The sequence below is a fragment of the Ceratotherium simum genome, chromosome 31, assembly GCF_057802395.1.
Source record: "Ceratotherium simum simum isolate JZ-2026a chromosome 31, ASM5780239v1, whole genome shotgun sequence".
Lineage (NCBI taxonomy): Eukaryota > Metazoa > Chordata > Mammalia > Perissodactyla > Rhinocerotidae > Ceratotherium > Ceratotherium simum.
The window spans coordinates 16,899,145-16,925,787 of NC_141930.1; the positions used below are offsets into that span (position 1 = coordinate 16,899,145).

Genomic DNA, 26,643 nt, shown 5'->3' on the forward strand with positions numbered 1-26,643 from the left:
GTTGCCTGGTGGAATTATGCATGTCTTTTGAAACAAAAGAACATCTTCAAGGTAAAAAGTGCAGTATGTAGCAAACTGGTTAAGATTTCCATCCCAAAACTAAAACTAAAGTTCTTAGTTTTTCTGGCTTAAGCTATCTCATTCAGAGAGCAAGGAAGGTTGATAAATTTTTAAATTTTCTTTTAGCCATAAAATGTTCTGACCTTTAATAATCTTGGCTCTCAGTAAACTTACTTTAATGGAGAGATGAAAACAGTGTGTAGTTGGAGTATCATTTATTCCCTGTGCATGCTCACTCCCTTTGCTCTAAATTTTTGCTCAAATGGCCCCTTGCCAATGAGCCCTTACACAGTATACTCTACTTAAAAATGCAACTCCTCTCCCAGAACTCCTGATTTTCCTTACTAGGCTGAATATTTTCCTCTGCAGTGCTTTTTACCTTCTAACATTCAGTATGATTTGTTTAGTTATTAGTTTATTATTTATTGTCTGTTTTCGCCGCAGTAGATGGTAAACTCAATGTGGGCAGGAATTTATGTCCGTTTCATTGACTATGTATCTCCAGAGTCTAGTACAGGACCCAACACATAGTAGATTCTCAATAAATGTTTTCCGTTAAATTAAATATATGAATTAAAAATTATATTTTTTTAAGTTTTCTGAAAGTTATACTTAACAACCTCCTTGTAAATAACATAAAAATGAATTTTAGCTCAATCACTGTTTAAATGATTGAAGATTAAAAACACAATGCAGTCAAGGGCATCTACAAAAAAAACCTACAACTAACATCATACATGATGGTCAAAGACTGGATGTTTTCCCACTAAGATCAGGAACAAGACAAGGATGTCTGCTCTTGCCACTTCTATTCACCATTGCACTGGAGATTCTAGCCAGGGCAATTAGGCAAGAGAATAAAATAAAAGGTATGCAGATTAGAAAGAAAGTTGCCTGGCGGCCCAGGTTCGGATCCCGGGCGCGCACTGACGCACCGCTTCTCCAGCCATGCTGAGGCCGCGTCCCACGTACAGCAACTAGAAGGACGTGCGACTATGACACACAACTATCTACTGGGGCTTTGGGGGAAAAATAAATAAATAAAATCTTAAAAAAAAAAAAGAAAGAAAGTTGTAAAACTATCTCTGTTTACAGATTACGTGATCTTATATGGAGAGGATCCTAAGGAATCCACTAAAAAATTATTAGAAGTAGTAAATGAGTTCAGTGAGGTTGCAAGATACAAGATTAATATACAAAAATCAATTGTATTTCTACACCCTAGTCATGAACAATTCAAAAATGAAATTGAGGAAACGATTACATTTATGCTAACATTAAAGAATGACATACTTAGGAATAAATTTAACAAAATAAGTGCAAGACACATATTCTGAAAACCACAAAACATTGTTTAAAAATTAAAGAAAACCTAAATAAATGGAAAGACGTCTCACATTCATAGACTGGAAGACAATGTTATTAAGAGGGCTGTATTCCCCAAATTGATCTACAGATTCAACACAATCTCCATCAAAATTCCAGCTTACTTCTTTGCAGAAATTGACAAGCTGACCTAAAATTTGCTTGGAAATGCAAGGGACCCAGAATAGCCAAAAAATCTTGACAAAGAACAAAATTGGAGGACTCAGACTTCCTGATTTCAAAACTTAATAAAAAGCAATAGTAATCAAGACAATATGTTACTGACTTAAAGTAGACGTAAATATCAATGGAATAGAATTGAGAGTCCAGAAAGAAACCCATACGTCTATGGTCAACTGATATTCTACAGGGATGCCAAGACCATTCAATGAGGAAAGAATAGTCTTTTCAACAGTTGGTGCTGGGACAATTAGATATCCACATGGAAAAAAATGAGGTTGGACCCCTACTTCACACTATATATAAAAATTAACTCAAGGGGCCGGCCTGGTGGCACCAGCGGTTGGGTGCGCATGCTCCACTGCGGTGGCCCGGGGTTTGCCGGTTTGGATCCCGGGCGCGCACCGAGGCACTACTTGGCAAGCTATGCTGTGGCGGCATCCCATATAAAGTGGAGGAAGATGGGCACGGATGTTAGCCCAGGGCCAGTCTTCCTCAGCAAAAAAAGGGGAGGATTGGCAGATGTTAGCACAGGGCTGATCTCCTCACACACACACACAAAAAATTAACTCAAAATAGATCAAAGACCTTAATATAAGAGCTAAAACTATAATACTCCTAGAAATAAACATAAGCATAAATCTTTGTGACCTTGAATTAGACAATGTAACCAAAGAAAAAGTAGATACATTGGATTTCATCAAAATTAAAGACTTTTGTATATCAAAGGACACCATGAAGAAAGTAAAAAAACAACCCACAGAATGGGAGAAAATATTTGCAAAACATATATCTGATAAGGGACTTGTATCTAGAATATATAAAGATTCTTACAACTCAATAATAAAAAGACAAAGAAGCTGGTTAAAAGATGGGCAGAAGGATCTGAAATAGACATTTCTCCGAAGAAGACATACAAATGGCCACATGAAAAGCTGCTTGACTTCATCAGTTATCAGGGAAATGCAAATCAAAACCACAATGAGATACCACTTCACACCCACTTGGATGACTATGATCAAATATTATCTGTGATAATAACAAGTGCTGGTGAAGATGTGGAGAAATTGGAACCCTCACACACCGCTGGTAGGAATGTCAAATGGTGTAGCCTCTTTGGAAAACAGTTTGGCACTTCCTCAAGCATAGAGTTACCATATGATCCAGAAATTCCATTTCTAGGCATATATCAAAAAGAAATGAGAACATATGTCCACATAAGAAGCAGTACATGAATGTTCATAGCAGCATTATTCCTAATAGCCCAAAATAGAAACAACTCAGATGTCCATAAACTGATGAATGGATAAATCAAATGTGGTATATCAATACAATGGATTATTATTTGGCCATAAATAGGAATGAAGTACATACACATGCTACGACATGGATGAACCTTGAAAACATTATGCTAAGTGACAGAAGCCAAACATATGTATATGACTCAGTTTATATCAAATGTCTAGAATAGGCAAATGTATAGAGACTGAAAGTAGATTAGTGGTTGTCTAGGGCTGGGGGAGAGAGTTGAGAGGAAATGGGTGTGATAGCTAAGGGGTGCAGGGTTTCTTTTTGGGGTGATGAGAATGTTCTAACAATGCGGTGATAGTTGCATATCTCTGTGAATATAGTAAAAAAAAACCTTGAATTGTACACTTTAAGTAGGTAAGTTGTATAGTATGTGAATTACAGCTCAATGAAGCTGTCAATAAAAAAAAAAAAAAGAAAGAAACATAACCACAGTGCATCCAAATTAGTGAGCTGACTATGTTTATTAATTGGTTGCTCTGGTCCTCCCTATGAACTTGGTAGAATTAATATGGTTTCTAGCAAGCAAAATTTCCACCTGGTCCTTGTGGGGCAAGGACATTCTAACAGTTTAGGTGGTAAAAGTTTGTCTCAAAAGGTTTTTCAGATAGAGTTTAAACATCTGCTACTTCTCCCAGGGGAAGGATGGCTTTGTCAGGGATTTGAGGCTTGGCTATTAGTGGGCGTAATGACAATCAACCATCTAAATGGGAAAGATCCGAGAGCTGCTGGATTTGGACAACCCTGGAAAGGAGAGAAGTTGAAAACTGCTAACAGAAAATGGATCTTGCCCAAAGGGCTTCCAAAGAGGGTTTTGCGTTTGGCAGTGGCTCACATCTGCAGGCCTTGCCTCTATGAACGGAAACCAAGTACGGTAACTTAATACTAAGATCCTTGTTTGAGGCTTATTTTGATAACTGAAAAAGTTAACAAGATTCTGTTATTCTCCTGTGAAACTTCCCATCCAAAAGGCTTTTCCCCTCCTCTTTTGCAGTAATTTGTTTAAGGCTTTTGCTGTTCCACCTTAAGTTTCCCAGAGCCGGTGAAAAACGGAAGTAAACACTCCGATTTTTGCATTTCATCATTTCAAGTTGTTTTTGCCCTCTGTGGTTTTATTGCCTGGATGCAGAAATCTCTTTGAGGTTTCCAAGCCATAAAAGATGCAATATTAATTTGATTTGGTTTTTGAATCCCTTTCATGACACAGCTTGGCATTTGCTTTTATGTATTATTTTAGCCAGAGCTTTGCAGAAACCTGAAATGAAAAGTGTGGTTGTTTTCTCTGTTGAATGTACCTTTTTATTACCTTTCCTCAGGCACCCAAGACCTTGGGCTTCTCATATTTCTCTCCTACTGCACAGTGTCTCCCTATGTTGGCAGAGTTGAAGAAAGTGTTATTCTGGGTGAATGAGACCCATTTGCCCCAGTAGGAGATAAATATAAGCTTTATATTGATAGCTCCTTGCTGAAGTCATGGAGGCTACGGTTTTCAGAAGTGTGGAATTCCTTTGAAAGCCTCTATTAATAATTGCAGCAGGGCCGTGCTAGCAATTCCAGAGCATTCTCTATTGGTTGGCTGCAGGTGACCCCAGCTGAGCCACACTATGGCCGTCACAGGGTCCGACGGACAGAGGAAGATGTGGCTGGTGAGGTCTGCTTCTGACACTGTGTCCTCTAACAGAAGCTATGAAGGGGAGAAACTTGAGACAGGCTGTCTGGAGCAGCCCTGTGTGAGGCTGGCTACCCTGCCAGCTTACCTGCCACAGGAGAATTCCTAAAAGAACTCACTGGAAATTCTTCCACTCAGCCTATAGGCTCCTCTTCAGGTGCTGGAGGCTTTGATTGTGGCACATGCTGTTCAGTTCAACACACACGGGCTGTTGTGTGTGTTAATCCTATTCCAGTCAAACAGATGGTTCTGCACTTTGCTATTCCTCTTTTACAATTTGACTTGAAGTTATGCTGTGAAATATTGTGGATCTAAAAAAATAGTCTGGGGGCTGGCCTGGTGGTGTAATGGTTAAGTTCATGTACTCCACTTCAGCGGCCCAGGGTTTGCAGGTTCAGGTCCCAGGCACAGACCTACACACCGCTCATCAAACCATGCTGTAGTGGCGTCCCACATACAAAATAGAGGAAGATTGGCACAGATGTTAGCTCAGGGCCAATCTTCCTCACCAAAGAAAATAAATAAAAAGTCTGTTCTCTGACTTACAACAGCCACTGAGTTATAAAAAAAGGTACCATGAATTAATCCTAATGATACACCTAGTTCATTGTTTGTGAAGGGATTTCTGAGATTTTTCACAAGGCTGATATTGAGGTATATGAAAAAGAGATATATTGTGCTTTTGTGAAACTTTGTGGATTTATGTATTGTTTGTGAAAATGTATACTTACTATGCTGACTATTCTCAAACCACTTAAAATTTCCTAGCTTCAAGATTTGAATTTTAAAAATATTGTCTTCTTTTATTCTCCTTTGACAGTAATTGATATTTATTTCCTACAAGAAAATGTTTACAAGGGAAAGTAGAAGCTCAAAAGGGAAAAATAATTTACCTGGGCGATAGGAAAACATTTACTTTGTATCATAAGATCAGAAGCATAGTTTTTAGAAAAGTTAGATAAATTTGAGTTTGTTGGCCCGCTCTATCACTCATTAGGTGTTTCCTTCTCTGTGATGTGGAAAGAATGCTACATTCCTTCCAATCTAAGATACCATTAATTGTACGATGCACCATGATTTTGAGTTTCTATGAAAGAAAAATGCTTCTAATTAGACTATGACACAGGCTAAGATAGTGTTGATTGTAGGACATGTTCTAATTTCAGAGCAACTCAAAGTTCATACAATTTTGAGCATTAGATGAGATACTAAATGGAGAGTAGTTATCACGGTGTCTGGCATATAGTCAACATTGGAGTGTGTGTGTGTGTGTGTGTGTGTGTGTGTGTGTGTGTGTACAGAAAGAGAGAGAGAGAAGAAATGAGAAAGAGAGTGAATTGTACTTCTTTCTTTTTCAGGTGCTCCCCTCTCCCCCCCACCCATGCCTAGCTGTCTTCCCCAAAGGCAACAGCAGAGCCTGGAAGTCATAATGGCATGCAAAGACATTCCTTATTGATTCATAGCCTTACATTTGCAAGCCATTTATTTTCATAAAGAAAACCTTGGATGTGGGATACAAAGAAAGGGTCAGTGGACTTAGAGAAAAGAGCATGAGGACATCTAAGCTTCTCAGAATCTGTCTATATGAACTTAATTCGCCACAGTGGGACCTTCTGCGCTGTTGTGATTTCACGATAGACAAGAGGTGTCAGAGGATTATAGACATTATGCGCTTTGTCACCCTTAGAGGCTTGGCAGTTAAGCTTTTGCTGATAATGTCCAATTCAGAATTTTTATAACAGTGAGATTTTTCAGGCATCAATCTAGATATTTAGTGCCTGGCTGTTTTAAACTGATTTTAACAAGTTATTTTAGCCCTGAATTAAATCGTGATTTCCTATTTGTAAAATGAGATATCACCTAGTTCAAGGAATAGTGAAAATTGAAATGAATAAGTCATTTGAAGATTTTATGTAGTAAATTCTAAATAACGAAATAAGTACATCCATCCATATATTCACCAGGTCCTGGAAAGTGCTAGAAAGGTATGAAGATAATAAAGATAGAGTCTCTACTGTGTTCTGGAACCTTATGGTCTAGCAGCAAGGAGGGAGAGGTAAACACAATAGACGGTGGCCATCCTCATGACAGGGGTTGGCACTGAGTACTGTGAAAGCAAATTGCTGTTATTCTTAACAATAGCAATAACAGCAGCATAATTTAAGTTTCCTGAACCTAAAACATTCTTGATAATGAGTAGGTCATTCAATTTTGTCCTCCTTTCTTTCAATTGAGGGTTTTCTTGTGCCTCAAACCGTGCATTAAGCTTGGGTATATTTTTGTGTCTATTTGCAAGGTCTATTTATTGACAAAAATTGGAGTAAAGAGAAAAAATTCTGCCAGTAGCTTTAATATTTGGTAATTAACTGAATAACATTTTTCATCAAGACCTTTTGACTCCATGCAGCCACACTTTATAAGGGCAAGCGATATTGTGACCCTGAGTAAAAACTTCAAAATTGAATGTTAGGGGACAATAGTGCCTGACAAAAAAGAAGGAAGTAGGAATATTAACATGTCAGCTTGCTTGGATAAATAAATAGATAAAAGATTTCTAACTGGAAAGCAGTAGGATGTTCACGGACCTTTTATGAATAAAGCAGGATCCTCTGCTTTGTCAATGTGTAATCAGTGCAGCAATGAGTTCTTTAGATTTAGATATATACATAGTAGCTAAATATCAGACAAAGGTTTATATATTAAAGAACGCATAGAGGTTTATATTGGACCATTAGTAGTAGCTTACATTCAATCCTATAGATTAAATAGCATATAGAAATTTCCTTAATTATAATTTCCACTATATTTGTTTGTGTAAATGTTAAACTCGTTAATATGAGGCAGATAACAACGATGTGCATACTTGTCACGATGATGGTTGCTGACATTTATCGAGTGTATACTATGGGTCAGACACTATTTTAAGCACTTCATATGTCTTAATTCATTTAATCCTAACCACCCTGTGAGGAAGACACTATTCTTAGCCACATTTTACAGATGAGAAAGTCCGAGGCCTGGGAATGTTCAGGAACTTAACAAAGGACATGCAGCTCGTAGGTGGCAGAGCTGAGAATCGAACTCAGAGAATCAGTCTACACGGCCCATACTCTTACCTGGATGTGCCTCTTAGACATCTGCAGTTGCATTGGCCTCTTTCCTCCACCACCTGTACCTGAGGTGGGTCCCTGGGCTTGGTGCAGTTACTCGCATCTTTCCACCCTCCGTCCTCCCCCCACTCCCCCTCCTACACCTACCAGCGGTGTCCGTGGGCGTCAGCTGATGCCTTTCCCCCACCCTTCAGTCTCCCGCGCTCCCCACGTCTCGGCCACTAGAGGGCGCGAGGAGCAGAGACTCGGGGACAGCGGAACAGTCCCGCTGGGGCTGGGAAAGGAAAGGTCACGCGCAGAGGCTCAGAGGAGGGGAGGCAGTGGGAGGGGCACTGGTTCTCGGGGTCTGGGGACAGCGAGAAGGGAAGGAGAGCACCAGTCAGTGAAGTGAATTTGAGCTCAGACAGGGCTAGCAACAGGCGGGCAGCTTCTCCCCGGAGAGCCCGTCTTACGTAATTATTTCCCTATCCCCACAAAGGGAGTGGGGAAGTCGGGGAGGCCAGAGGGCGGCGAGGTGATGGGTAGGGAAACTGACCCCCAGCCCCTCCGTGCTCCCCACAAGCTAACCCTACACTACTGCAGCTGGTTCCTCCAGAGCCGGGGGCTTTGAGAAGGCTCTACTGTCCCAGCCCACCCCCTGCTCCCCAGCAGCAAATCTTCCCTACTCCTGCCAGATGCTTCAAATTCCGACAAGGAAGCATCTGGGTCTCTTACTCAAGCTGGAGATCTCAGCAGTGGACAGATTAGAACGAATGAAGAGTCAGAACCTGTCTGTTTCCGTAATGGGGTGAGATTTAGATGACAGGGAGGTTGGGGGGGGGGAGATGGGGGGGGCATCAGGAGAAAATTTTAATGGTTCTCCACTCCGTTTGATGTAACCTCCTATTTACTGATGACAAATTTCCTGTTTTTAAGAGCAAAATACTAATTAGGATGCATCATCAAATAAATGATATTGCTTTTAAATTACGACTCAGCTGTGAGCGTGGAGATTTGTGTTGTTGTTATCCTGGGGGTCTTGCACTTTACCTGTCACTCCATAAATTGTTCAATTGAAATAGGAATTTTATTAATGGACCATTTTCATTCTTTAGGTAAAGCTTTGCCTATTACATCATGTTGATAGCATGTGCACTCTTCCTTCATGAGGAGGATGCTTTATGAACCAGCTCATCTAATCCCAGAGCTCTGTCCGATTTACCTAAAATATTCCAGGACCCGGTGGCCCTAAGAGGCAGCTGTGGTGATGTGGACAGAGCACTGGGCTGGGAATCAGAGACCTCAATTTTCATTCAAGATCTCTCTTCCTTGTGTGCACTACTAGGCCAGTCACTTCTCTGAGCCATCAATTTCTTCATCTGTAAAAGGGCCATTCCTGATTTTATAAAAGCAAGACTGTGCTGAGGATTACAAGGTGGACATTGGTTGTCAGGCAAAGCTCAGACTTTAGATTAATCTAACCCCTCTTCTCTGCTCCTTTGTGGTTGTTGAACATGCTGGAGCAAGCTGCAGATGCGTGCAGATCCATGCAGCTGCAGACTTCTGGAATCTAATGTCGTCTAGACCCATGGTTCTCTCCATTTGCAGAGCCTATGGCATATTCTTTTTTCGTGCTCATCTCACTTTCCTACAGTGGTTATTTCAACCTTGGCCGTATTTAAAGTTCTCAATATCCCTTCCCTCTAAGGATTAGTTTTGTTTTCAATTATACAGAAAACAAAAACAAAAACAAAAACCAAAGCTATAGAAAAAAAGAATCTACAGCATGTTGTCAATTCTTGAAGGAAAAAGGCATAGAAAAAAGACGAGTGAAATATGCCAGTGTAAGCAGTGAAATTTTGTTCCTTCTCTACTTTTTGATGCTTTTCAAATGTTCTGTTATAACATGTATTAAGTCATGTTTCCAAAATAACAGAAAAATAACAAAACAGAGAAGCTACCGTTTATGGAGCTATCACCCACTGATCGACTTATCCCTTACTCCCACTCCCGTTGTATTACCAGCCCAGATGAAGGGGTCTCTCTCCCTCTCCCTACCCAGGGCTAACCTGATCATCTGTGCTATTACTTCCATATTCTCCTGACTTTTCAAAGATCTTGCATTGGCATTAGGTAAACTTTTCCCTCCACATTCAACCTCCCATTCCTTGCTGGTCTATTTTTGTTGTCAGTGTATAAATATGCTTTATAAAAGTCCTCTCCATATCCTAGCAAACAAACAAAACTCCCCAAGCCCCAACTTTACCATGGCCCCACTCTAACTCTAGACCCAGACCCCCTTTTCCTTTTACAGCCAAAGTTCTAGAAAGAGTCTGAATTCCAATCTCTAAATCTTCATGACCCATTACATTCTGGCTTCTGCCTTCAGGACCCCCTTAGCATTGCTCTTGCCAAGATCTCCAGTGATGTGGGTGTCTTATTTCAGTCTTTATCTTGCTGGACTTCCCTGCGGCACGTGACACGGTTGTCCATTTTCTCCTTGAGACTCTCTTTCCTTGGTTTCTGTGGCACAACTGTAATGACAATAACTACAATGTATATTGTGTACAGTATACAACATACTCTGTCTACTTACATATAAGGTCTGTAATCTTCATTCTAACATGGAAGGTAGACAGCTCCGTGATAGAGAGTTCTGGTCTAGAGAGTTGAGGAAGCTCGTGTATGATCATATGGCTCCCAAAGATGGAGTGAGGATTTGATCTCTGGTCTTTCTGAGTCCAAAGCCCAAGTTTTTCCCCCTGAAGACATTTATCTTTCCCAGATTTCCTCTGGCCTCTGTGGCTGCTCGTTTCTGGCTTCCTCTGCGGGCTCATCTTTTTATGCCAGCCCGTGAACAGTGGTGCTCTCTTGAGACTCTGGTTTTGGCCCTTTACTCTTCTCACTTTGTTCAGTATTGTTGGAACATCCTCTCTATGCCACGAATTCCGCTACAGGCTGTAAATGCCCAGCCCAGCTTTTCCTGAGCTTGCGACCCACAGGTGCAACTGTGCGAGGCATTTCTACCTGATTTTCCTGCAGGCCCTTCACTCAACGTGTCTACCACGGAGCTCATGAGCTGCTCCCCCAACTCCTTTCCTTCCCGTATTCTGGATCATTACCACCATCTGGGTGTCATGCGGTCATTCCTCTCTCCCTATCCTCCTTAGCTAACTTATTGTGCTGGTGGTGTAGAGCCTTACTGTGGCTCCTGGACCTTTGCAGTAACCCTCCTGACCACTTCTCTGACTCTAGTTTTGACTCCATCTAGGCCATCTTCCATCTCACTGCACACTCCCAATAGTTTGGACTGCTCTGAATCCTCAATTCTGTTATCTCACGCCTCTTTGCACATATTTCCTTTGTGTAGGATATTCTCTCTGTGCTGGTGCATTGGACAGATTCTGTCTCTTCTTTGAAATCCCAAAGATTCTGTCTCATCTGTTGAGACATCTGACAGCTCAAATACTGTCGCTTCTGTGAAACCCTCCCCGATTTCTCCCAGAGAAGACTCAAGTGCTTCCTTTGTGTAATTATTTTATTCTTCTCTAATTTGTTTTGTTTGTGTATCTTTTAGATTGTAAGGTTCTTGGGGCAGGCACTAAGACTATTAAAATTTTTTTTTTTTTTCCTGAGAAATATAATGCGCCCAGAAGTGCATTAAACAAAATTTAGAGATAATGAATAATCATCAAGTGAACACTTGTGTTACTATTACCCAGGTTGTGGAATGGAGTATTTGCAGTACTTCAGAAGCCCCTTGATCTTTTCCTGATCCCAGCCATCTCCCGCACTATCTTGGCTTTTATGGCAATTACTTCCTGGGTTTTCTTCATAGTTGTACCGCCTATATATGCATTCCTAAACAATATCGTTTAGTTTTACCTATTCTTGAACTTTCTACAAATGCAGTCTAGTCATGTGTTCTGTTGTGTTTTGCTTCTTTCATTCAACATTGTGTTGTGTAGTTGTGTGTAATTATGTTTCTTAATTTTTATTGTTGTATAGTGGCATTCTGTTATATGAATTTACTACATGTAACGTATCTATTAATGGAAATCTGGTTACTTCCAGTTTGGGGCTATTACGATGCTTGAAATATCTTGTACACTTCTTTTGGTACCCATGTGCTTGAGTTTCTTCAGAGTATAGACTGAGGAATGGAATTGCCTGTCAGAGAGTTTGTATATCTTTAACTCTACCAGATAATGCCAAACTATTCTTCAAAGTAGACGTCAAAATTTACATCCCACCAGCCATGTAGACGGTGCCCATTGCTCTATATCTTTGCCACAGTGTGTTACTGTCAGACTTTTAAATTTTTACTGACATGATTGGTGTGGAGTAGTATTTCATTGCGGTTTTAATTTGTATTTCCCTCTTAGTAATGAGTTTGAGCACCTGTCGGGTGTTTATTGGTCAGCTGGATTTCCTCTTAGTGAAGGGGCCCCCTCAAGTTTTGCTCACTTTTCTAATGGGTTGCTTGTCTTTATTTTGTTACTTTGGAAAGTTTTTTTATATTTTGGATATGAGTCCTTTGCTGGTTGTATGTGTTGAAAATAAATTATACTATAAAATCACACACATTGACGATTTATTGATTACGGTATTTTTAAATTCTTTACCTGAATACTAATAAGTAAGTAGAAACAGAGTAATTAGAAAAAACAAATAAGTATTATACATTATTTCAAATTAATCCTGTCCTTCCCCTCTTCTCTCCAGGTGTTATTATTGTCCCCAGTGCCGGCGTTGGTATTGTCCTGGGAGGCTACATTATAAAAAAATTGAAACTTGGTGCAAGAGAATCTGCAAAACTCGCAATGATCTGCAGTGGTGTGTCTTTGCTGTGCTTTTCAACCCTGTTTATTGTTGGATGTGAGAGTATTAATCTAGGGGGCATAAACATCCCTTATACAACAGGGTAAGTACCTTGGCAGAGCCTTCTCACGTCCACCTGGTCATGCTGTAAGTGCAAAGCCCTGTGGTGTTTCTATCTCAGGGGCAGACTCGTGCCCGCCTCTCCAGGCGAGTCTCACGGTGCGTGCTTCGTCTCTCCAAGCAGAGCACGTGCTCTTGGAGGGCAGAGGCCACGTCTCTCCTCTGTCTGGATCCCTTTTGACTCTCACAGAGTGTCTTCCATGGCATTTTAATTACCGCAGATGAGGAGGAAAGGCTTGCTGGGTTAATGAAAACAGTTCTTCTTCTCTTTTTTGAATGTAACAGTTTGAATAGGTAATACATTCACATAGTTTAAAGACAAAATTCAATGAAAATACAGTGTGTAGTGAAACTTCTTGCCCTTACCCAGGTCCTCCACCCCACTTCGCCAACCAAAGACAAACCAGGTAACCACATTCATTCACTTCCCATGTATCCTTTAAGGTTTCTTTGTATAAGATTCTATGAACATGTATTTTCAATTTTCCCTGGTTTTTTTGGTCAAAAAATAGCATTCTATACATACTTTTCTGAGCTTTTCTTTTTAAATATAACAATATAGCTTGGAAATCTTTCTGTACCAGTAATAGTAATACGAAACATAGCTAGCCCTTATATTGACACTACTGCATGCCAAGCATTCTTCTAGACGCTTTACATGTATTAACTCATTAGTTCTCACAACAATCCTACCAGGTAGGTGTTATTATTATCTTGATTTTACAGATGGCAGAACGGAGGTACAGATCACATGTAACCAGTGGTATGCTGATAAATATGTAACAAATGGCTCTTTAAAAAAAAAAAAAAGCCCCAATCTGTAGCATTTGCTAATTTCCGAGGTATAAATAGTCCCACCTTGGCTGATTTCAAGCTACCAACGTGGAGACACTGAACACTGAGTTGGGAGGAAATGTCCATCACACACCATTATATAGTATTTCCATCATGTGGATATAACAGACTTCAGTAGCCTAGTCAGGAGCATAGAGAGTTGTAAAGTGTAGTAAAATAATTAGGAGGTGATGAGTTTTGAGTATTTATCTGTTTTTAATATCATTTATTTAACTGTAAGTTTATATAATTTAGTTTTTAAAGATTTTATTTATTTTATTTTTTCCCCCCAAAGCCCCAGTGGATAGTTGTGTGTCGTAGCTGCACATCCTTCTAGTTGCTGCACGTGGGACTTGGCCTCAGGATGAACGGAGAAGTGGTGCCTCGATGCGCACCCGGGATCCGAACCCGGGCCACCAGCATCGCAGTGCGCGCACTTAACCACCAAGCCACAGGGCCGGCCCTAATTTAGTTTTTAATAATGGCTGTGCTAAACAAGCAGTTGGCAAAATCCCTGAAAATTTAATAGTAGGATTTTGTGACCCAGGGTGGCTGTGCTGCATGTTACCCAGGACTTAACCCGGACTAAACCCCAAGCAACTTACAGAGTCCGTGCCCTTAGCTCTCCTTTTAACCACTGTGTAACATTCCATTTAATTCTATTTCATAATTTAACTAGTCCCCATTTGATGGGCAGTTGGGTTATTTCCAATCTTTAATTATTAAAAACAATTCTGCGGTAAATAACCTCATGCATATATCACTTCTCTTTTGTGCTGTGTATTTGTAGAATAAATTCCCAGAAGTGGGATTGCAATCAATATGGTCAAATTGCCTCCTCAGCTGTTCTACCAATTTATATCCTCCCAGCAATGGATTTGAGTGTCGATTTCCTACCGCCTCGCTGAAAGAAGGCAGAAAACTCTTCTTTGAGAGTTATGAAAATCTTAACTTTTATTTATTGAATACGTGTGGGTTGGTTAGGATCTGCTCATTGGACAGAACTTTAGTGCCTAGTTTTTGGTGCTTGATGTCAACACACACTGTTTGTTTTTGATTCTTGGTGGAGTTTTATGTTATGAAATGTTCCAGGTGAAATTTGAATAATAGTAAGCTTTAATTTCATTTAGCCAATCTAGAATATTAGAGATTAAAAAAAAAAAGACACTACCAATCAGAGCTTCCTTAGATGACAGAATTCGGCCATTTGTCCAGAGAGTTCTCTTTCCACCAGGAGATGTTGTGTGTGCATGGGATGCATGTAGAGGTGTGTGGCCTCTTGACAGTGCCTATTAGAGTGGCATAGGAAATAAAATCTTTAAAAATTGAGGGATAGTATGGAATAAGAGCTCAGGTTCCTGAGTCACATCTGAGTTTGAATCTTGACTCTGCTTGACAAGTTGCTTAACTCGAAGCCTGAGTGTCCTCATCTGTAAAACAAGGTGATAATAATAGTGTTTTAGTCCTTTTGGCCTGCTGTAACAAAAATACCATAGACTAGGTGACTTAGAAACAACAGAAATTTATTTCTCACAGTTCTGGAGCCTGTGAAGTCCAAGATCAAGGCGCAGGCAGATGTGGTGTCTTGTGAGTACCCCCTTCCTGGTTCGGAGATGGCTATTTTTTTTGCTGTGTCCTCACACGGTGAAAGGGATGAGGCATCTCTCTAGGGTCCCTTTTGTAAGAGCACTAATCCCATTCACGTGGGCTCCACCCTCATAACCTAATCACCTTCCAAAGGCCCCACCTCCTAATACCATCACACTGGGGCTTAGTTTTCAGCATATAAATTTTGCAGGCCCCCAAACATTTAGTCTGTAGCAATAGTAATCACCTTAGAAGGTTGCAGGTGAAGATTCCAGAGTAACACATGTGAAGCTCTCAGCTTTATGCCTGGCACACAGTAAGTGCTCATCGAAAGTTAGCTATTTTCATTAATCATAACCAATAAATTAAGAATAATTTCTATTTCTATCACATTATTTTTATTACAATTGGAAAATATAAATAGAATTAAAAAGTTAGTAACAAAAAAACCAGCAGTCTCCTGAATAACCCTACTTCCCAGGGGCAATGATTTTTAAATTCTTTTTAGCTGTCTCTTCTGGTATTTACTTCTATATTTTTAAGGCATAATATATAAATTAACCAAATTGAGACATTATTTATGACTTCTTATCTTGGTAAATGAGGTTCAGCCTCATCTTCACGAGTCTTGGTCAAATCCTTTTTTGACATTTTCTTGTTACGATTATGACAGTATTGTTAGCTGCTGAGGCACAAGTAGTGTAATTGATTAGATTTTCTCTTTTGTGCAACATTGATTTTCCTGGAATTAATAATTGCCTTATTTTCATTTTCCTTTGTTTTCTTTGACTCTGCATCTAGCTTACCACATGCTCTAAGGGCTCAAAACATCTCAATATGATTTGTCACCTGTCCAATGAGTGCATGGTTCCATTTCCCACCCCTTCAAGTCATCTATATGGGAGTGCTAGTTCCCTGACCTAATCTGGACATGATGCTCTCTGGGCCTGCTGTCCAGCTGTCATCCTGGGAACCCCATTAGCCTCTCTCCATATAGATCCTTTGTTTTCTGGACTCTGTGGATGTTTCTTTTTTGGTTTACTCCCTCATTTTGTTAGAGCACATCCTCCAGTAGCCACAGGAAGGCTGTAAAGGCTGTGACTTTTTCTTTGGAGACTTTTCATGAAATAGCCTTTTTGTTTTAAACTGTTACATTTGATTGCCAAGTTGACTAGGTAAAGAATTTTGGATGAATCATTTTCACTCAGAATTTTAAAGTTTTTCCTCCATTGTCATCTAATTTCTAGTGCTGTTGTGGGAAGTCGGGCCTTTCTTTTTCCCAATCCTTTGTATTTGACCTATTTTTCCTTCCTGGAAGCTTCCGTATATTCTTGGTATTCCCAGATTTCGCCATGATATATTCTGGGGTTGGTCTGTTTTTTTCCCCCCTGATTATTTAGTGAGCTTTTAATGTCTGGAGACCATGTGCTTCAGTTTTGTTTTTATTTTTTCTTTAAATTTTGTTATTTTCTCCCCACCATTTTTTTTCTCCTTCCTTGACCCTCCACTTTTGTTATTCTTTATTACCTAGTTTATATCTCATATTTTGGGTCCTACTTTTTTGAAAGATTTCTTTAAATTTATTTTCCCAGTCTTTTGCTGAATTCTTTATTTTGGCTGTTGTATTTTTAATTTCCAAGGTTCGTTCTTGATTTTTGATTGTTCCTTGCTTCTAGCCTTCTTGCTTCATGGGTGGAATTTCTCCAACATTATTTAGAGTTTCCTTTCCTTCCTGAATTGTCTCTGTGTCCCCTGAGTGACTACTTTCTATTTATTTTGCTGTCTTGATTGTGTTGGAAACTTCCCTCACATTTGTGGCGATCCTTAGCTTTCTCTTAGTATTGAAGGATGTGAATTTGAAAAGCTGAGGGGGTGCTCCGTGTCTGAGGGTAGGGTTTGTCCTTTGGTGGATCTCGCTGTAGGGTAATTGAAGGAGGGAACAGCTGACGTTTTCCTCGGGGCTCTCAGTGTCAGTTGAGGTGCTTCAGTTCCTCAGGAGAAAGATTCTCCTGTTTCTTGGCCGGGGCTGGGTTGGGGTGGGTTCAGAATCTTAAGCCTGGCTGCTGGCCTTCTGGAGCTGGGGGTGGAGTGGTGGTGGGAAGGGGCCTGGTCTTACTGTTCATATTGCAGACTTTTACCTAATCCCCCATCATCATTCTAGCATCTTGCCAAAGGTCTCCTGTATGTGCGGTGCTCTTAAGTCCAGAGACTTGGGTTCATTTTCTGCAGAAAATAAAGCGGTAGAGGAAGGGGTAGTCACCTGTTAAGTAGAATAGGGATGGGAATCTGCTCAAAGTTAAATCACATTTGGACCACAGCTTTCTTGTGTTGTTTGTCCTTGAGTTCCAAAGGCCTGTTCTTTCCCCTACTCTTGGCCTGTATCATGACCATGTATTTTTTTAAGTTCTCAATCAAACTTTCTGTTTTATTGACTCCTTCTTTTTCCTGTTGCTCTCTATCCTTTACTTCAGTTGGACTGGTTGCTCTCTTGGCATAATTTATATCCCAGAACTTCCTTTCATAGACCTCAATATTGTATCCACTGGTTTTTGTTTGTGTGTTTATTTGTTAACTCTTCATTTTGCCCAAGAAAAATCCTCGGATGACTTCCTAGGGAAGGGTACATGGGAAGAAAAACTTCCTGAGCCTGTAAGTGTATTCAAGTGTCTTTATTCTTTTCTCACATTTAAATGATGGTTTGAGTGGGTATAGAATTATAGGTCAAAAACATTTTTTTCTGAGAACTTTGAATCCATTGCTTTATTTGTCATCTAGTGTTTAATGTTGCTGAGAAGAAATTTAATTTCAGTCCTAGTTCTCACTTGTGGCCAAATTTGTTTGGAAGTTTTTAAGATATTTTTTATTCAAGGTGTTCTGAAATTTCATAGGGAATGCTTTACCCTCAGATTTTGTCTTGGCTGGACCCTTTCATGTCACTGTCTCAGAGAAGCATCCCTTGCCGCCCGATCTAAGGAGCCTACTCTCCTCTTGCTCTTTGTCACATTATTCCTTCTTATTTTTCTCATGGCACTAACACTATCTGAAATTATCTTTTTAAATTATTTGCTTTGCTCTTGTCTTCTGTCTCTAAAATGTGAGCTTCTTGAGTACAGTTACTATGACTGTCTCCATAATAATTGTATCCCCTCCTCCTAAACAATGCATGACATTTATTGAGTGAATGAATGAATGAATGAATGAATGTCTTGGCACAGGCTTTGTTCATTCATTGTACTAGGCATTCTCTGAACCCTCTTAACCTAACACGTGTGTCTTTTTTCCCTCGGGGAAATTTTCTTCTACTATAGTTTTACTCATCCTCTCCTCTTCATTTTCCCTGTGTTCTTCAGGACGCCTGTTAATCAGATGTTGGATCATATGGGCTGGTTGCCTGTGTGTTTAATTTGTTCTCTCTTATTTCATATGTCTTTTGCTATGAGAGATTTTTCCAAACCTTGTTTTCAATTCTTTATGTAATTTTTTACTTTGAGGAGGTTGTTTTTCTTCGTTGTATTCTGAGTGTTCCCTTTTCATAGCATCCTGATGTTGTTTTAGTGAGTAATGTCTTCTCAGATCGCTCTGTGTATATAATTAGATTTTTTTGTTTTACTTTGTTTCTGTGCCTCACATTTTATCATTTGATTTTAAAGGTCAATTGTTTTGTTTGTTTATTTGGGGCTTTACAGGTTGACAACACTCAGGCTAGCATCTCTCAGACTGTTTCCCTCCGTCCTCCCCCCCAAAATCACGTGAGGTGATATCTTAGTGTTGTTTTGATTTGCATTTCCCTGATGATTAATGATGTTGAACATCTTTTCATGTGCCTATTGGCCATCTGTATATCTTCTTTGGAGAAGTGTCTGTTCATTTCCTCTGCCCATTTTTTGATCGCGTTGTTTGTTTTTTTGTTGTTCAGTTGTGTGAGTTCTTTATATATTATGGAGATTAACCCCTTGTCAGATGTATGTTTTGAAAATATTTTCTCCCAGCTGGTGGGGTGTCTGTTCATCTTGATTCTGGTTTCGTTTGTCTTGTAGAAGCTCTTTAATCTGACAAAGTCCCACTTGCTTATTTTTTCTTTTGTTTCCCTAGTCTGGGTAGGCATGTCATCTGAAAAGATTCCTTTACGACCAATGTCAAATAGTGTGCTGCCTATATTTTCTTCTATGAGTTTTATAGTTTCAGGTCTCACCTTCAGGTCTTTGATCCATTTTGAGTTAATTTTTGTGAATAGCAATAGCAGATGGTCCACTTTCAGAATGAGGGAGTTTTATTCTGTGTTGTCAACATCTAGAGTAGAAGCCTAGCTTTTAAAATTTCTTCCAATTTCTTTAGAGAAGTGCTTTCTACGAATTTCCGGGCTCTCAACTGGGGATGGAGGTGGGTGGACAGAGGAGATTGGAAGAGCCCACTGATACAGTTGTCTCTCCCTCAGATCTCCCGTGAGTCCCGTTGGTTTCAGCTTCACATTCACTTTTGCTGCTTGTTGCATCTGCTGAGTTTAAGCTCAGAGCCTTGTGGAGGTTCCGTGGGGCAGGCTGGCTCCTCTCCAGGGTGGCATCTGCTCATTTCACGTAAACCTATGCCTATCCACTTGCAATTTTCGTGAAGTCTGGTGTCATTCATTTCATTTCTCTTTGCTAGTTTATCCCTTTTTTGTGTGTGTGTGTGAGGAAGATCAGCCCTGAGCTAACATCCGTGCTAATCCTCCTCTTTTTGCTGAGGAAGACCGACTCTGAGCTAACATCTATTGCCAATCCTCCTCCTCTTTTTTTTTTTCCCCAAAGCCCCAGTAGATAGTTGTATGTCATAGTTGCACATCCTTCTAGTTGCTGTATGTGGGACATGGCCTCAGCGTGGCCGGAGAAGCAGTGCATTGATGCGCGCCCGGGATCCGAACCCGGGCCACCAGCAGCGGAGCGCACACACTTAACCGCTAAGCCACGGGGCCGGCCCTGTTGCTTTTAATCTTACTGAATTTTTTTCTCAGAAGGGATGGAAGGCAGACTCAATGTCTTACCTACTTTTAAGCTGCAAATCCCCTCAAGACTTTTAAAGCCCTTGCTTAACACCACATCTGTCTTGCCAATCCTGAATCAACTGATTCTGGAGTCCCCAGCACTATTGGGCAAAAATTATATAATTGTGCCGATGGGCTTCATTACAAATTTATGAGTTCCAATCTTAGCAGGCCCTCATCTTTGCTGCGCAATCCATTTACTTGGCCCTAGTCAGCTTCCTTTCCTATGCCCCATGATGGTTGTTCCATTTTTTTTTTTTAACTCCTTTCTTCAAGTTTTTTATCTTACCCTAGTCTTGTTTTTCTTGTTGGACAACCTAGTGTTCTGAATTAGTGAGTGAACAGAGGTCCTAGGAATGAATTCCTTGGACTTCTCTCCCCTCTTCCCTCAAACTCATTTCTCAAAGATAGTATTATTTTCAAAGGCAAGTATTAGCACCATCATTTCCTAACTGTGTGACCTTGCAAAAAAATGACCTAATATTGTTGAGTCTTGGTTTCCTCATATGTAAAATTGGTGATAATGTCAATCATACCTGGTTACAAGCATAATTAAAGTAAAATACATGTGGTTGAAAAACTTAAAATACTGCAGAAGGGTAAAAAAATGAAAAGTCAGTGTATTCTTCCCCCATCCTCAACCTCCCGTTTGAAGCATTCAAATATTTGAAACAAACGTTTTCAGTTTTGATTTTGAGGATCATGTAAGGGAAAGTTTCTGATAATTCCTAGCACAGAGTCTAGCACTTAGTGTGTGCTGAAAAGAGTTAGTTTCTTGTCTCTGTTCTCTTCCCTTCTAGATCATGCAGAGCAACTCCTTTTTCTTCTTTAAAAGATGAATGAATGTCTGGCATCTGCCTCTGCACAGGGACGTTACTCATGTAGTGATGCCGAAACTGTAAGAACTTGATGTAAATATGTATCTTAATTATCTAAATCCGTGATTTATGGTACGCTTCTCGTTTAATTGTAGTCAACAAAGAAAACTTGATTAGGAGTGCTGGAGGCTGCTGCAAGGATCCAATTATCCTAGTATTTGCAGCCTGACTTCGTTGAAGTTTATAAATGAGCAAAAGAAAAACCCAGTTTCCACAAGAACTCCTCCGGTTCCCCGAATACTTCTTGGAAATTAGTCTGAAATTGAATTAGTATAAACACTTGGGTGGGGTGCAGCCTCACAGGCTTGTGACTTTTAGACTAGTAGTTAACCTTTGTGTGAAGAATAACGGGACCCTTTCTCCAACCAGGGTCTGGGCTACATTTCAGCCTCTCCTGCTGCCTTGGCTGGATGCTCTTGTGCAGTGCACAACCTGCTCATCAGTATGTGGTTGGCCTGCCTAGTAAAAACTGTTTCTTGTTTTGCATGATTTTGAAACTTGCGTGTGGGATTTTTTTCTCCTTTAAAGTCAACAAAGAGAAAGATGAAGGGAGTGACAGTGAAGAGAAGAGACATTGTTAGGCACCTGTTTGATCTAGGTATGGTACTGGCACTTATGTATATCTTTTATGTCTAATGCTTACAACGTCACTCTACCATATGTAGTCACATGTCAATTAGAGAAACTGAGGCTTAGAGATTAAGTCATCAGTTAGTAGGGAGTGGAACTGAATCAAAGCCAAATTTTCTGTTTCAGAGTTCTGTTTTCTTTCTGAACACCGCACTGAGGGGCTGTTTTAAATTTTGCATTTCAAATGGGCACACACCTATGTGCACACACCACTTCCTTGCTAAGAGAGCTATAGAGAATGTATCCGTTTCTTTCAGGAGTGCACTGGTTTCTAATATTTCAGTACACACGAGTTACAGACATAATGCTGAGTGCACTGCACGCCTACTGCATTCACTCTGCAGCTCTTGAGTCAGCCAGTCTAGACTTTCCCCTTGGCCTTGCCACATTCTAGCTGTGTGGGTATGAGCAAGTTATTTAGCCTCTCTGTGCTTGGTTTCCACATCTTTGAAGTGAGGGTACTGACAGTATGTATCTTGTTAAATTGCTGTGAAGATTGAATGAGGTATTTATTGAATAAGGTACCTTAACCTCTTTGTGCCTCAATTTTCTTATCATTAAGATGGGTTAATAATAGTACCAACCTCTTAGAATTATAGAGAGGATAGAATGGGATAAAACTTCTAAATAATAAGCAATTGATAAATAACTACTTAATGGTGTTTTCTCATTTTAAATATGAGGAGAAAGAGGCTCAGAGGGATTAAATAACTGAGTTAAAGTCACACAACTAAAAACTGGTAGAGCTAGGATTTGAACCCAGGTGTCTCTGATTCTGAGTGCAATGCTTTTGAGTATTCAACTATTCTGAAAGAAGAAAAAAAACACGTAAAGAAGAAAGCACAATATATAAGCCAACTCCGTTTATTAAAGTCTGTATGAAGGGCTCCAGGTTCACCAGCATGGTGAATTTTCTGTCATGAAAGAACTTAACCACTAACCCACCTTCGAATTAGCATCAAGTATTCAAGAGGCATCTGAATACGTGGGATGGGGTGGGATGTTTTAGGAGGATGAACTTTTCCTATGGAGTCATAGTCTTTTTGTAGAATGAACCTGACATATTATTAGGGGTTCCCTTAGAAAATTCAGATTTGGTAGCCAAGATGTGGAAACAACCTCAATGTCCATTAAAAGATGAATGGATAAAGACAATGTGGTATATACGTACAATGGAATACCATTCAGCCTTTAAAAAGAAGGATATTCTGCAATATGCAACAACATGGATGAACCTTGAGGATAATAAGCTAAGTGAAATAAGTCAGTCACAGAAAGACAAATATTGCATGATTCCACTAATATAAGGTATCTAAAATAAATAAAATCATAGAATCAAGAGCCGTTACCTGGAAGGGGGAAATGGGGAGTTACTAATCAATGGGCATCAAGTTTTAGTCAAGCAAGATGAAAAAGCTCTAGAGATCTGCTGTACAACATCGTGCCCATAGTCAACATTAGTGTATTGTACCTTAAAAATTTGAGAAGGCAGATCTCATGCTAAGTGTTCTAATCACAATAAAATAAAATAAAATAAAATAAAATAAAGAAAATTCAGATTTGAGAATCTGATGATTTTTCATTATGAAAGATCCTAGGAGCTCTAGCTAATATCCTGGCCCATTTCCAACTCAAGTAATTACATTCCCAGCACCCACAATCTCCCTGTGGTTCTAATTAGAAAATGTGTTTTGCTTCCCCTCTGTGTCTGCTGCACTGTACTTCACACAGGTGTGTCCTAATCTTCTTGTAGCCAAAAGAACCAGGATTTACTGTGAAAACTGTGGCTTAAGAAATACTTTATATAGGGCCGGCCCTGTGGCTTGGTGGTTAAGTGCGCGCGCTGCAATGCTGGCGGCCCGGGTTCGGATCCCGGGTGCGCATCGAGGCACCACTTCTCCGTCCATCCTGAGGCAGAGTCCCACATGCCGCAACTAGAAGGATATGCAGCTATGACATAAAACTATCTGCTGGGGCTTTGGGGGGAAAAAATAAAATAAATAAAATCTTTAAAAAAAAAAAAAAGAAATACTTTATATAAACACATTGCCTAACGTGAGTTATTTGCTCTTTACCTTTTCTGCAAATAATTTTTAAAAATGGGGTTAGACCTGATGTCTATGTACAGAATTTTTCCCCAGTACTGTCTTGATAAATCGTTTAATAATTCTAGCTTTATTAGCTTTCATTTATCAAGTGTCGTCTCTTTGACCTTAACTGAAATCTGTTTTATCATCTTCTGGTTTTGTGACTTGGGCTTCTGGGCCAGAACCTTTCCAGGGATGGTTTCGTGAGCTAGGAAGTGACAGGGTTCTGTATTCAGCAGTGAGTGTTGGATGAAGTGACCCACTCAGTCCCAGTGAGCCTCCAAATCTGGGATTTTTCCCCTGAAGTTACTTCTCTCAGTATAGTTTTATTGCCCCCAAGTCCTAAGACTATAGAAATTAAATAGATATCGTCTGTTAATTCAGACCTATGCATTTCATTCTCCTTGTCACCTCTTCTGATCTTGCCTTCCTGCCACATGGTTTATTTAGATAGCACACCACTCCCAGCCCTCCGGGTGACAAGCATTTCTGGCAGATGAGTCCTAAATTCTCTAATTAAACTGTTCATCTCCTCATCTGTGTCTCACAGACAGCATAACCTACTGAAGTTTTTTGCCCACTGTTTAAATCTTTTGGCACCATTCAAAATCTTTTATTTATTATAGATATTACTAATTTTAAAGGAAAGTCTGAAAAGTACAGGAAAAAAGTTTACTTAAAGGATCTTAGTGCGTATGATTCTGGATTATCCTAGCTATTTCTGTTAATAGGCTTAGAGTTCATTTCTAGCTGTAAGTATATGATTCCATCTATTTTTGGCTATATTTGAAGACACAAACAAAATTTGTTTTATTTCATTATAGGAGTATCAAGCAAATTTTCTTTCCAATGAGTTTTAAATTTTGTGATCAAGATCTAAACAAATCCACAAATTCATTTTATATGAAGTCTATAAAGCTATACAATATCTGTTTAAACATAATGAGACTTTTTATTTCAAAAGCATCTAGGAATATTATTAAACTGAGGACCACATTTACAATTCCATAACCTCGTATTAACATAGTCAATAAAAAATGTTCATCATATAATGTCGGCAGGAAATAAAATAGAGTTTACAACTCTGTATAAAATCTTGATGATCATCTGTTATTAATGTTAATCTATATGCATATTGATAAACGACCAGAAAGCAATATACTAAAAGCATAATCGTGGATATTCCTGGGTGGTAGCATTATGTGTGAGTTTAATTTTTTAGTCCTTTTGTATTTTCCAAATTTTCTATAATGAGTACGTATTACTTTAATAATAAAGAAAAGTATTTCAAAGCACTGTATAAGGGATATATCACACAAACAAAACAAAACAAAAACAAAGGGTATTTGTTAAAGCTTCTGCCGTGTGTAGATAAAGAAAGCATACCGCTATCATGGTGCCTATTGTGTGCATGGCACATGCGGGACGCCGGATATACATTTCCTCATGGAATCCTCCCAATAATCATGTGATGTAGACACTAGGATCTCTATTTTACAAATGTGAAATCTCTTTAGATGTGTTCAGAGCACTTGTGAGCTGTAGATACGGAATTGAACCCAGCGCTTTCCTATTCTAACGCCCATGCACGCTGAAAGCTGACGCAGGAAAAGCTGAAAAGCTGTGCTAGCGCTTTCTCCAGGAAGAAGAAGGAAGCAGGACGAGCCACCAGGAGACTCTTGCTCGAGAAAGGAAAACTACAGTCCACAAAGCTGCCCCGCTAGTGCAGATAGACTATGGAGACGGATATAACTGGGTTTAAATCCATCTCTGATTCTGACCAGCTGTGTGAACTTTGACAGTATCTGTCCTCTCAAACTTCAGTGTCCTCATCTGCAAGGTGGAGGCATAGCAATAATCATTATAATTCTCATGAGGAATAAATGAGGTACCTTATGTAGAAATCTCTGCGCACGATCCCTGAAGTAAAAATAGGGCTCTGTTAATGTCAGTTTAAAATGATAATGATGATTACGGTGATAATAATAATAACTATAAACCTAAAGTTGCATAGCTATATATAGCCAAGGAAGGATTGTAATATGAAGCCAAGAATATAAGTAGAATTGAAGAGAAACATTCTAACTGAATTCTTCTTGAAGACTGAGATAAATTGATAATGATTAAGAAATTATGAGAAAGATACCAATTTTTTCTGGTACTTTGCTAAAAAGTTTTTTGCTGGGTGAATCATATTTTTTAATCCTGGTGGCTTGAATATAAAATGCATGTATTCCTACTTGTCATATCTTTTAGTAGGAAGAAACTTGGAGGCAGGAAGGTTAGGGGGCTCATCTTTGCTTTGTGGAGACCAGTTGAAGTATGTCAGATGGGGAAGTTCAAGTGTCCTTTAGGTCTTGGGGTGGGGTGATAGGATACTCTGTGTGTGTATGTGTGTGTGTGTTTGTGTGTGTGTGTGTGTGATTTGAAGGCAACCGTGTCCTTACATACCCAGCTATAAGGACCCTATGGCCGAGATTTTTAAATTTATATTGCACAACAATCTATTTTATTGTTGTATACTACTTTTAAACATTGATCCTTAAGCAATTGAGTTAATGAAGATTGGGCAGTAAGCTGTCTCTTGTTCCCTTTTTTGCTGTCTCCCCATGGCTGGTTTTCTTAAAGCCTCAATACTTGTGTGATGTGTCATTACACCTCCCACAGTTTTCTGTACTTTAACATTAGTGAGTTGTACTAGATAATCTCAGAGACCCCTCCCACTTCTCCGGTTCTGGAATTCCATGATTTTTATAGTAAGATATCATGTGGAACTCTCAGGCTTGCAGCCTGGACCATGAGGTCGTAAAGCCTTTGTTAGCGAGGCCTTGGTCCTCGCTGAGCATTAACACTTACATTGACTCTGAGTTAATATGAGCCTCTTATTTGGAAGGCTAGCTTGTCAGAAATGCTCTCATTTATTGGAAAGGTGATGCCCAGTCCGTGTGCACGAGGATAAGTGCGGCGTACCGCAGCCCGTGTGCATTTTATGTGC

The 26,643-nt window shown here is 39.7% G+C and overlaps 1 protein-coding gene across 1 annotated transcript in view; it reads left to right on the forward strand.

The window, feature by feature from the left end:
• Positions 1-26,643, forward strand: part of SLCO5A1 (solute carrier organic anion transporter family member 5A1) — a 132,601-nt gene that overhangs the window by 89,437 nt on the left and 16,521 nt on the right. Inside the window, exon 5 of the mRNA XM_014792033.2 lies at positions 12,397-12,595. Coding sequence (XP_014647519.1) covers positions 12,397-12,595 — 199 coding nt within the window. The remainder of the gene's footprint in view (positions 1-12,396; positions 12,596-26,643) is intronic.